Genomic DNA, 13,580 nt, shown 5'->3' with positions numbered 1-13,580 from the left:
TGGACAACCTGGAAGAACTGGACAAATTCTTAGAAAAGCACAACCTTCTGAAACTGAAACAGGGAGAAATAGAAAATATAAAGAGACCAATCACAAGCACTGAAATTGAAACTGATTAAAAATCTTCCAACAAACAAAAGCCCAGGACCACATGGCTTCACAAGAAAATTCTATCAAACATTTATAGAAGAGCTAACACCTATCCTTGTCAAACTCTTCCAAAATATAGCAGAGGGAGGAACACTCTCAAACTCATTCTACGAGGCCACCATCACCCTGATACCAAAACCAGACAAAGAAGTCACAAAGAAAACTACAGGCCAATATCACTGATGTACATAGATCCAAAAATCGTCAACAAAATACTAGCAAACAATCCAACAGCACATTAAAAGGATTGTACACCATGAACAAGTGGGGTTTATCTCAGGAATGCAAGGAACCTTCAATATATGCAAATTAATCAATGTGATACACCATATTAACAAATTGAAGAATAAAAACGATATGATCATCTCAATAGATGCAGAAAAAGCTTTCAACAAAATTCAGCACCCATTTATGATAAAAACCCTCCAGAAAGTAGGCATAGATGGAACTTACCTCAGCATAATAAAGGCCATATATGACAAACCCATGGCCAACATCATACTCAATGGTGAAAAACTGTAACCATTTTCACTAAGATCAGGAACAAGACAAGGATGCCCACTCTCACCACTCTTATTCAACATAGTTTTGGAAGTTTTAGCCACAGCAATCAGAGAAGAAAAAGAAATAAAAGGAATCCATATTGGAAAAGAAATAAAGCTGTCATTGTTTGCAGATGATATGATACTATACATAGAGAATCCTAAAGATGCTACTGGAAAACTACTACAGCTAATCAATGAATTTGATAAAATAGGATACAAAATTAATTCACAGAAATCTCTTGCATTCTTTTACACTAATGATGAAAAATCCGAAAGAGAAATTAAGGAAACACTCCCATTTACCATGGCAACAAAAAGAATAACACACCTAGGAACAAACCTACCTAAGAAGACAAAAGACCTGTATGCAGAAAACTATAACACACTGATGAAAGAAATTAAAGATGATACAAATAGATGGAGAGATATACCATGTTCTTGGATTGGAAGAATCAACATTGTGAAAATGACTATACTACCCAAAGCAATCTACGGATTCAATGCAACCCCTATCACACTACCACTGGCATATTTTCACAGAACTGGAACAAAAAATTGCACAATTTGTATGAAAACACAAAAGATCCCGTATAGCCAAAGCAATCTTGAGAAAGAAAAATGGACCTGGAGGAATCAGGCTCCCTGACTTCAGACTATACTACAAAGCTACAGCAGTACAGTATTGTACTGGCACAAAAACAGAAATATAGATCGATGGAACAGGATAGAAAGCCCAGAGATAAACCCAAGCACATATGGTCACCTTGTTTTTGATAAAGGAGGCAAGAATATACAATGTAGAAAAGAAAGCCTCTTCAATAAATGGTGCTGGGAAAACTGGATAGCTACATGTAAAAGGATGAAATTAGAAGACTCCCTAACACCACAAAAATAAGCTCAAAATGGATTAAAGACCTAAATGTAAGGCCAGACACTCTAAAACTCCTAGAGGAAAACATAGGCAGAACACTCTATGATATAAATCATAGCAAGATCCTTTTTGACCCAGCTCCTAGAGAAATGGAAATAAAAACAAAAATAAACAAATTGGGACCTAATGAAACTTAAAAGCTTTTGCACAGCAAAGGAAAGCATAAATAGCAGGAAAAGACAACCCTCAGAATGGGAGAAAATATTTGCAAATGAAGCAACTGACAAAGGATTAATTTCCAAAATTTACAAGCAGCTCTTGCAGCTCAATATCAAAAAAACATACAGCCCAATCCACAAATGGGCAGAAGACCTAAATAGACATTTCTCCAAAGAAGATATACAGATGGCCAAGAAGCACATGAGAAGCTGCTCAACATCACTAATTAGAGAAATGCAAATCAAAACTGCAGTGAGGTATCACTTCACACCAGTTAGAATGGGCATCATCAAAAATTCTACAAACAACAAATGCTGGAGAGGGTGTGGAGAAAAGGGAACCCTCTTGCACTGTTGGTGGGAGTGGAAACTGATACAGCCACTATGGAGAACAGTATGGAGGTTCCTTAAAAAACTAAAAGTAGAACTACCATACGACACAGCAATCCCACTACTGGACATATACCCTGAGAAAACCATAATTCAAAAAACAGTCATGTACCACAATGTTCATTGCAGCTCTATTTACAGTAGCTAGGACATGGAAGCAACGTAAGTGTCCGTTGACAGGTGAATGGATAAAGAAGATGTGGCACATATAAACAGTGGCATATTACTCAGCCACAAAAAGAAACGAAATTGAGTTATTTGTAGTGAGGTGGATGCAGAGAATGGACTTGAGGACACGGGGAGGGGGAAGGGGAAGCTGGGACAAAGTGAGAGAGTGGCATGGACATATATACACTACCGAATGTAAAACCGATAGCTCATGGGAAGCAGCTGCATAGCACAGGGAGATCAGCTTGGTGCTTCGTGACCACCTAGCAAGGTGGGATAGGGAGGGTGGGAGGGAGTCGCAAGAGGGAAGAGATATGGGGATATATTTATATGTATAGCTGATTCACTTGGTTATAAAGCAGAAACTAACACACCATTGTAAAGCAATTATACTCCAATAAAGATGTTAAAAAAAAAAAGAGAGAGAGGTACATCTCAGACATTCCCAGTGTTAACATCTATTTGAAGTGGAAGAAAGCTGGCTCTTAAATTGTCCAAAATCATAAACCTACTCCTGAAGGACAAATAATTTTCTCTTTCCTGAAGCTTTGTAGGCAGTTCTTTTCTTTGAGCCAAGTTCAATTTATTATGCAAATGGTGTAGAACTTTCCTAGGTAGGATTAAGCATGAGCTTGACGGCCATAAAAGAGTGTTTATTCCTTAGTTTGCGTGATAACCATAGCATCCCTAACAGTAAACTGACTCAGATATGCACTTAGGGGATCTGTATTCAATCCTAAGGAGTAGAGGTAAGTGTCAAGAGCTGTGAAGGGCCTGAGAGTTTACCCTACATGTAAATTAGCAAGGTGGCCTAGAAGAATATACAAGATTCCTGGGTCAGGCAGAAAAGACTTTGCTACTCATGGCATGGCAAGCCGATAAGCTTGAAGCTCATGTCTGTTACCCTGGCCACCAAGTTCCGTGTGAGCGGCAGAATGCCCAGATAGGGCATTCTCTATTTCCCAGGGCTGTTCTCAGTACAAATATCCTTAAAAAGATAATCTAGGTCCCTTTCACCAAGTGCAGATACAGCAGGAAGACAGCTGTCTGTGAACCAGAAAGCAGGCCCTCACCAGAAACCAAATCTGCTAGCACCTTAAACTTGGACTTCCCAGTCTTCAGAACTGAGAAATAAATTCCTGTTGTTATAAATCAAATTAAAAAAAAGAACAAAGGTGGTTTAGCTCCTCTGCTTACAATATATTCAGAAATATGGGAAACCCCTGGAGAACTGTCTTCCACCAATAAGTTGTCACTGTTTCCACATACCTTTCAGGTTATCTAACTCTTTCTGAGAGGCAGCTGATGTCCCTACTGTATCAGCTGCAATTATCAAGTCAGCATTTCAGTGGATTAGGTTTAGGGTGCAGCTTAGGAACACATCTTGACCCCATAGTATTTCCTTTTTATAATGGTATGTTCATTAAAAAGTTAGCATTTTAATATTCTAAAAAAAAATTGAAACAAGGAAAACCACTTTTAATTTTACTATCCAACATAAGTTCATGTTTACATATTAACTTTAGACCTTAACCAAATACATTTTTACCTTAACCATATGTAAAGATTAACTCAAAGCGGATCATATACCTTAATATAAAACTTGGAGTATGACAGTTCTAGAAGAAAACATAAGAGAAAATCTTTATGACCTTGGATGAGACAAATATTCCTTAGGTGTGACACAGAGGCATAATCTATAAAAAGTTGATAATTGGGCTTCATCAAAATTAAAAAGTTTTTATTTATTTTATCAGAAGAATAAAAAGACAAGCCATAGACTGGGGGAAAATATTTGCAATCATGTATCCAACAAAGGGCTTGTGTCCTGAATATATACAGAACTTTAAAAACTCAATAATAAGAAAACAAACAGGTTGAAGAAAAATAAGCAAGATATTTGATCAGACACGTCACCAAAAGTTACGTGAGTGGAAAATAAGCACATGAAAAGATGCTCAATGTCATTAGTCATTAGAGAAACATAAAACCACAAGAGATACCACTACAAACCTGTTAGACAGCTAAAATGAAAATGATTGACCATACTAAGTGTTGGTGGGCATGTGGGAGAACTGAAACTTGGGAATATAAAATGATCCCACTGCTTTGGAATACAGGTAAAAAGTTAAACAAAACAATCATACGCCTACTGCATGACCCAGTCATTCCACTCCGAGTATTCACCAAGAAAAATACAAGCATATGTCCATACAAAGATTTAAGCACGAATGTTTATAATGGCTTCATTTGTAATTGCCAAAAACTGAAAATAGCCTAAAATGTCCATCAATAGGTGAATGGCTAAATCATTTTGTAAGCATATAATAGAATACTACTGAACAATAAAAGGGAATGAACTAATAGGTTCATAAGACATGGATAAATTTCAAAATAATTATGCTAAGTGAAAGAAGCCAGACAAAAAGAGTATATGTATTATGATTCTACTTATATAAAAAACTGGAAAATACAAACTAATCTATCGTAACAGAAAGAACAGTGGTTGCAGGGATGAGCAAAAGGGAATCATAACAAAAAGATAGGAAGAAATGTTTTGTGAATGGTGGATATGTTTATTATTACATCAAAATCTATTAAAACTTGTGCTCTTTAAGTATGTGCAGTTTATGTCAATTATACCTCAGTAAGGTGTTAAAGATGAGGAAGGAAGCAAAATGGTTTGATATATTTTTAAAATTTTCTAGTTGGCATAAAATATTAAAGAACTTTCAACATGACTCTTAAAAAAACATGTATAGTATGGTTTAATTTGTATAAAACTGGACACCTCTGTTTGTATCTGCATACAAATATATCCAGGAAGATGATCATCAGAATGTCAATAGTTTATCTGAGTGGCAGGATTTCAGATGATTTTTTTCTTCCTTCTTTTATACTTGTTATGCTTTAAGTTTTTTACAGTGGACATGTATAGTTCTAATCAGACAAAGCAGTGAAGTTGTTTGAAAAGAAAAAGACCACCATAAGAAGCTTTATCTTAGTTATCTTTATTCATTTTTTAATATCTTGATATTCTTACCTGCAAGAATGGTTATACTTTTTACTAAAGGAAAAAGTTTTCTTTAATGTGGCGATTATGTTTCAGAAAACCTTGTTAGAGGTTGAAAGAGATCTGAAAAATTCTGAACCTGCATCTGAGACTCAAACCAAAGGAAAAAGGATGGTTATTCAGGAAGTAGAAAACTCAGAAGATGAAAATGAAAAGGACAGTGGAAGAAAACATGAAGATGGCATTGGAGATAACAGTAAGACATCTTTTCTCTTTGGTTTATGCAAAAAAAAAACCACAACCCTATCTTGTTATATGATGAGCTGGCTCAAATTTTCTCTTTGTACAGAAATTCTTAGTCTACCAAATTTTTCTAGCCTTTACCTTGTAAGTCTACAAGCAGGTTTTTCCTTCATCTTTTTCTTAACACAGCTCATTTCTTTTTCTTTCCTTTTCTTATTGCGGTATAATTGACTTATAACATTATGTTAGTTTCAGTTGTACAACATAATGATTCAATATTTGTATGTATTGTGAAATTATCACCACGATAAGTCTAGTTAAAATCTTTTTCTTGGGGCTTCCCTGGTGGCACAGTGGTTGAGAGTCTGCCTGCTGATGTAGGGGACACGGGTTCGTGCCCTGGTCCGGGAAGATCCCACATGCTGCGGAGTGGCTAGGCCCATGAGCCATGGCCGCTGGGCCTGCGCGTCTGGAGCCTGTGCCCTGCAAAGGGAGAGGCCACAACAGTGAGAGGCCTGCATACCGTAAAAAAAATCTTTTTCTTAATACAATCTCCCAAACCCATTTTTCTTCATAATCTGACATCTTTTCTAGTGCTCAATTTAATTCCTGATTATCACCTTTAAACACAAATGGCTGCCTCTGTGACACCAACCATTTGCAAGTTAACCTATGTCCATCTCTTAGATGATTGTTTTATATATAGCTACTTGGTTGCAAACAAATATGTTGGCTTCAAAGGGGTTGTTTGCCTAAAAATGAATGCACTGTTGGAATGCCCTGTAGCTATGCGTGCCTCTCAATTTTTTTTAAAAAAATGCAATTTCACTTTTGATGTAATTAAAAAAAAAATCTAGACTATATAAAGCTTAATCTTCATAATATAAGACAATGAAAATTACATCAACTTTAAGGGGAAAAAATCTGCCTTTTCATTTGACCAGGGGAGAAAAGTTTTTCTTTTTTCTTGAGAGCCCCTGAGCAACTGAAGGGGAAATGTCAGCTCTGAAAATCATTCACAGGTAAAAACCAACTTTAAGTAATTTGACAGAATATTTTATTTTAGGGAAATATAAAATGTTCAAGTCATTCAACTTTAAAGAAAGAACAAGGAGTATAAGTTTGTTTTCATTCGTGGCAAAATATATAGTGTAAAATATATACATCAGCTTAAAATATGATCAGTTAAGCTAGGATAAAGACAAAAGCACAGAAAAGAAGGGGGAAAGAGATGAGGCAGAGTAGAGCACCCAAGAAAGATGGAAAAGAAAGTGAGAGCATCAAAGGGATAAAAAGGAGAGTTTAAGGTAAGCAGCTTTTCAAGGATTGAGGCTCACCTTTTTTTCCTTAAATAAATTTATTTATTTATTTATTTTTGGCTGTGTTGGGTCTTTGTTGCTGCATGCGGGCTTTCTTTAGTTGCGGTGAGCGTGGGCTCCTCTTCATTGCGGTGCATGGGCTTTTCATTGTGGCGGCTTCTCTTGTTGCCAAGCATGGGCTCTAGGCACACAGGCTTCAGTAGTTGTGGCACACGGGCTCAGTAATTGTGGCTTGCCGGCTCCAGAGCGCAGGCTCAGTAGTTGCCGCGCACGGGTTTAGCTGCTCCACGGCATGTGGGATCCTCCCGGACCAGGGATTGAACCCGTGTCCCTTGCATTGGCAGGCGGATTCTTAACCACTGTGCCACCCAGGGAAGTCCCGATTGAGGCTCACCTTTAAGCAAGTTCTGGGAGCAAATGTTTTTCTTATGTTTATATTTAGCTTAAGATAATTAGCCAAGCATCTTACAATTAAAGGAAATCATTTAAAATCTTATCTGGAACAAGATATAATATAAACTCTATCAATTGCCACTATTTTTAAATTATTTTTTAAAATTTACATATAGTAAAAATGGACTTTTTGGTATACAGTTGTAACACGTGTATAATTTCATGTAACAGCCACCACCATCAGGATCCAGAACAATTTTATCACAAATTGTTGGCTAAAAGGAAGGCAAAAAAGAACACATCTTTTTGCTTTCCTTTTATCCAAACCCTTCCATCACCCCAAGCCTTGGTCGTTGATTTATCCTCTGTTGCTGTAGTTTCACCTTTTCCAGAATGTCATATAAATGGAATCAGAGAGTATATAACCTTTTGAGACTAGCTTCCTGCACTTAGTGTAATGTCACTGAGATTCATTCATGTAGTTGCATGTATCTTTGATTTATCCCTTTTTATTACTGAGTAATACACCATTATATGGATATACTGCAGCTTGTTTATCCTTTCATTTGTTGAAGGACATTTAGGTTTTTTCCAGTATTTGGTATTTATGAATAGAGCTGCTATTAATATTCATGCACAGGTTTTTGGGTGAACGTACGTTTTCATTTCTCTGGGGTAAATACCAAGAGTGGGACTGCTGGGTCATGTGGCAAGTGTATGTTTAACTTTATAAAAAATCTCCAGACTGTTTTTCCAGAATGGTGGTACCATTTTTCATTCCCATTAGCAACACATGAGAGTTCTAGCTGTTTCACATTCTTGCCAGCATTTGGTATTTTATTTGAAAAAAATTTTTAGCCATTTTATTAGGTGTATAGTGGTTTCTCACTGTGGTTTTAATTTACATTTTACTATTGGCTAGTGATGTTGAACATTTTTTCTTGTGCTTATTTGCCATGTCTATATCACTTTTGGTAAAGTATCTGTTGAAATTATTCCACCAGTTTTTAAAGTTGGGTTGTTGATTTCTTACTGTTGAATTTTGAGAGTTCTTTTCATATTTTTGATACAAGTCCTTTGTTAGATGTGAGATCTGCAAATATTTTTTCCCTATTTGTGGCTTGTTTTTTCTCATTCTTTTATCAGTGTCTTTCACAGAAAAAAAGGGTATTAGTTTGATTAGAGTCCAGTTTATCAAAAATTTTTAATGGGCTGGTGATTTGGTGTCATATCTTAATGCTTTGACTAAGCTAAAATCATGAGGATTTTCTCCTGTTTTCCTTTAAAAGTTCCATAGTTTTATACTTATGTACCATTCTGAGTTAATTTTTTTATTGAGATATAACTGACATATAACATTCTATTAGTTTCAGGTGTACAACATGATTCAATAGTTGTATATATTGTGAAGTAATTGCCACAATAAGTCTAGTTAAAAACCATCACCATACATAGTTAAAAAATTTTTTTCTTGTGATGAGAACTTTTAAGATCTCTTTTAGCAAGTTTCAAATATATAATAGAGTATTATTAACTCTAGTCACTATGCTGTACATTACATCCCCATGACTTATTTTATAACTGGAAGTTTGTGCCTTTTGACTCCCTTCACCCATTGCACACGTGTGCACATGTACACACACACACAGAAACACACACACACACACACACAGATACACCTCTGGCAACTATCAGTCTGTTCTCTATGAGCTCGGTTTGGTTTTTCTTTTTAGATTCCACATATAAATGAGATCATGTGGTGTTCATCTTTCTCTGTCTGACTTATTTCACTTAGCCATACTGAGTTAATTTTTCTATGAAGTGTGAGGATTAGATTGAGTTTCACTTTTTTGCATATGGATGTCCAGTTGTTCCAAAACCATTTGATGAAAACTATCCTTACTCCTTTGAACTGTCTTTGCACCTTTGTAAAAAAAAATCAGTTGGCCATATTTGTGTAGCCAATAGAATCTAACGCTGGGTTCAGTTGTTTTCCACTGACATATGTGTCTGTCCCTTTGTCAATACCACACTATCTCGAGTGCTGTAGTTTTATAGTAAGTCTTAAAATCAGGTAGTGTGATTCCTTCAGCTTTATGTTTTTTTTTTCAAAATAGTTTGGCTATTCTAGTTCCTTTGCCTTTCACATAGTTTTAAAATCAGGTTTTTTCAATTACATTTTATTTTTCACATGCTGCATTCCTCCAACTTCTCTTAATATTCAAGTATATTCCTTTATTACATAAAATCACTTAACAGTCACATATATTTGATGACTATTTTACCACAAGCCTTTTTGTTATATTACTAAAATCTATATTTCTACTCACTGCAAAACACAGGGAATTTCCCACTGTATATCACTATAGTATATAGTACACTATAATTGGACAGCAAATATGAGGTAGTTGAATCAGTTCTTTTATACCTAAGAAAAAGTCATGCTGGGAATTTGATTGGAACTGCATTGAATTTATAAATCAATATAGGGAAGAAATGACATTGTAACTATATGGATTTTTCCAATCCATGAACATGGTATATCTCTCCACTTATTTAGGTCTTCTTTGATTTATTTCATTAGTGTTTTTTTAAGTTTTCAGCACACAGATACTGCACATACTTTGACAAATTTATACTTAAGTATTTCGATTTTTTGGAGCTATTGTAAAGAGTATTTTTTTAATTTCAGAAAATTGAAAATTGAATTGTTCATTGCTAGAATATGAAAATATCATTTATTTTAAAAAATATGTTGACCTTGTATCTTGCAGTCTTGCTAACTCACTGATAAGTTCCAGGATTCTTTTTGTAGACTCCTTGGAATTTTTTTCATAGACAATTACATGGTCTGCAGATATGAACAGTTTTATTTTTCTAATTTCCAATCTATACCTCTTTTCTTGCTTTTTCTTACTTTATTGAACTGGCTAAGGGCTATGGTGTTGAATAAACATGGTGAGAGTGAACAACCATGAGCTTTGTTCTTAATCTTAGAGGGCAAGCATTCAGTCTTCCGTCATTAAGTTTTCTGTTAACTGTGGGTTTTTGAGAGATGGGCTTCATCAAATTAAGGAAGTAACTTTCTATTTCTACATGACTGTGACTTTTAATCTCAAATTGATGTGAACTTTTCATCTCAAATTGATGTAAACTTTTCAAATACTTTTTCTGCAGAAATTGATTTGATCATGTGGTTTTTCTTCTGTAATCTGTTAGTCTATTGGATTATGTTGATTGATTTTCAAAAGTTGAGCTAGCCTTGAATTCTTGGGATAAACCCCATCATCATGTATTATTCTTTTCAGGATTTTGTCTGTTATTATCTTGTTGAGGAGTTTTGCATCTATGTTCATGAGACATTGGACTACAGTTTTTCTTTTTTTTTTGTACTGTACATGTCTGGTTTTGGTATCAGGATAATGGCAACGTCAGAAAAGTTGGGAGCTGGAATGTGCTTCCACCACTTCTGTTTTCTGAAAGAGATTGCGTAGAATTGATATTACTTCTTTTAAAATTTGGTAGAATTTGCCAGTGAAATCATCTGGTCCTGGAGGTTCTTTTGTGAAAGACTTAAAATTACAAATTTAATTTCTTTAGTAGACATACAACTGTTTAGGTTATCTGTGTTTTTCTTCAGTGAATCCTGAGTTTAGTAGTTTCCAAAAAATTGGTCCATTTCATCCAAGTTGTTGAATTTATAAGCACAGTTCATAGTACTCCCTTATTATATCTTTAATGTCTGATTGACCTGTAGTGATATCCTCTCTTCCTGAGAGTGGCGATTTGTGTTTTCTCTTTTTTGTTTGTCAGTCTAGTTCGAGGTTTATCAATGTTACTGATTTTTTCAAATGTTTCATTGATTTTTCTCAGCTTTTTTAAAAAATATCTTTATTGGAGTATAATTGCTTTACAATGCTGTGTTAGTTTCTGCTTTATAACACAGTGAATCAGTTATACATATACATATAGCCCCATATCTCTTCCCTCTTGCATCTCCCTCCCACCCTCCCTATCCCACTCCTCTAAGTGGTCACAAAGCACAGAGTTGATCTCCCTGTGCTATGCGGCTGCTATCCACTAGCTATTGATTTTATATTTGGTAGTATATATATGTCCATGCCACTCTCTCACTTTGTCCCAGCTTACCCCTTACCCCTCCCCATGTCCTCAAATCCATTCTCTAGTAGGGCTGCGTCTTTATTCCTGTCCTGCCCCTAGGTTCTTCAAAACCTTTTTTTTTTTTTTAGATTCCATATATGTGTTAGCATATGGTATTTGTTTTTCTGTTTCTGACTTACTTCACTCTGTATGACAGACTCTAGGTCCATCCACTTCACTACAAGTAACTCAATTTTGTTTCTTTTTATGGCTGAGTAATATTCCATTGTATATATGTGCCACATCTTGTTTATCCATTCATCTGTCGATGGACACTTAGGTTGCTTCCAAGTCCTGGCTATTGTAAATAGAGCTGCAATGAACACTGTGGTACATGACTCTTTTTGAAATACGGTTTTCTCAGGGTTTATGCCCAGTAGTGGGATTGCTGGGTCATATGGTAGTTCTATTTGTAGTTTTTTAAGGAACCTCCATACTGTTCTCCATAGTGGCTGTATCAATTTACATTCCCACCAACAGTGCAAGAGGGTTCCCTTTTCTCCACACCCTCTCCAGCATTTATTGTTTGTAGATTTTTTGATGATGGCCATTCTGACTGGTGTGAGGTGATACCTCATGGTAGTTTTGATTTGCATTACTCTGATGATTACTGATGTAAAGCATTCTTTCATGTGTTTGTTGGCAATATGTATATCTTCTTTGGAGAAATGTCTGTTTAGGTCCTGCCCATTTTTGGATTGGGTTGCTTGTTTTTCTGATATTCAGCTGCATGAGCTGCTTGTAAATTTTAGAGATTAATCCTTTGTCATTTGCTTCATTAGCAAATATTTTCTCCCATTCTGAGGGTTGTCTTTTGGTCTTGTTTATGGTTTCCTTTGCTGTGCAAAAGCTTTTAAGTTTCATTAGGCCCCATTTGTTTATTTTTGTTTTTATTTCCATTTCTTTAGGAGGTGGGTCAAAAAGGATCTTGCTGTGATTTATGTCATAGAGTGTTCTGCCTATGTTTTCCTCTAAGAGTTTTATAGTGTTTTGCCTTACATTTGGGTCTTTAATCCATTTTGAGTTTATTTTTGTGTATGGTGTTAGGGAGTGTTCTAATTTCGTTTATTTTTACATGTAGCTGCCCAGTTTCCCAGCACCACTTATTGAAGAGGCTGTCTTTTCTCCATTGTATGTTCTTGCCTCCTTTGTGAAAGATAAGGTCACCGTATGTGCATGGGTTTATCTCTGGGCTTTCTATCCTGTTCCATTGATCTATATTTCTGATTTTGTGCCAGTACCATACTCTTATTTACTGTAGCTTTGTAGTATAGTCTGAAGTCAGAGAGCCTGATTCCTCCAGCTCCGTTTTTCTTTCTCAAAATTGCTTTGGCTATTTGGGGTCTTTTGTGTTTCCATTACAAATTGTGCAATTTTTTGTTCAGGTTCTGTGAAAAATGCCAGTGGTAGTTTGATAGGAATTGCATTGAATCTGTAGATTGCTTTGGTAGTATAGTCATTTTCACAATGTTGATTCTTCCAATCCAAGAACATGGTATATCTCTCCATCTATTTGTAGCATCTTTAATTTCTTTCATCAGTGTCTTATAGTTTTCTGCACAGAGGTCTTTTCTCTCCTTAAGTAGGTTTATTCCTAGGTGTTTTATTCTTTTGTTGCCATGGTAAATGGGAGTGTTTCCTTAGATTTTTCATTAGTGTATAGGAATGCAAGAGATTTCTGTGCATTAATTTTATATCCTGCTACTTTACCAAACTCATTGATTAGCTCTAGCAGTTTTCTGGTAGCATCTTTAGGATTCTCTATGTATAGTATCATGTCATCTGCAAACAGTGAAAGCTTTACTTCTTCTTTACCCATATGGATTCCTTTTATTTCTTTTTCTTCTCTGATTGCTGTGGCTAAAACTCCAAAACTATGAATAATAGTGGTGAGGGTGGGCAACCTTGTCTTGTTCCTGATCTTAGTGGAAATGGTTTCAGTTCTTCACCATTGAGGATGACGTTGGCTGTGGGTTTGTCATGTATGGCCTTTATTATGTTGAGATAAGTTCCATCTATGCTTACTTTTGGAGGGTTTTTATCATAAATGCGTGTTGAATTTTGTTGATAGCTTTTTCTGCATCTGTTGAGATGGTCCTATGGTTTTTC

General features: G+C 35.7%; 1 protein-coding gene across 1 annotated transcript in view; it reads left to right on the top strand.

The window, feature by feature from the left end:
- Positions 1–13,580, top strand: part of SPAG1 (sperm associated antigen 1) — a 93,840-nt gene that overhangs the window by 33,667 nt on the left and 46,593 nt on the right. The window contains exon 11 of the mRNA XM_024756572.1: positions 5,452–5,758. Within this exon, the coding sequence (XP_024612340.1) occupies positions 5,452–5,758 (307 nt within the window). The remainder of the gene's footprint in view (positions 1–5,451; positions 5,759–13,580) is intronic.

This window comes from Neophocaena asiaeorientalis, unplaced genomic scaffold, assembly GCF_003031525.2.
Source record: "Neophocaena asiaeorientalis asiaeorientalis breed wild unplaced genomic scaffold, Neophocaena_asiaeorientalis_V1.1 scaffold29, whole genome shotgun sequence".
NCBI lineage: Eukaryota > Metazoa > Chordata > Mammalia > Artiodactyla > Phocoenidae > Neophocaena > Neophocaena asiaeorientalis.
Note: the sequence above shows the minus strand (reverse complement) of the source record. Positions and strands in the feature narration are given on the sequence as shown.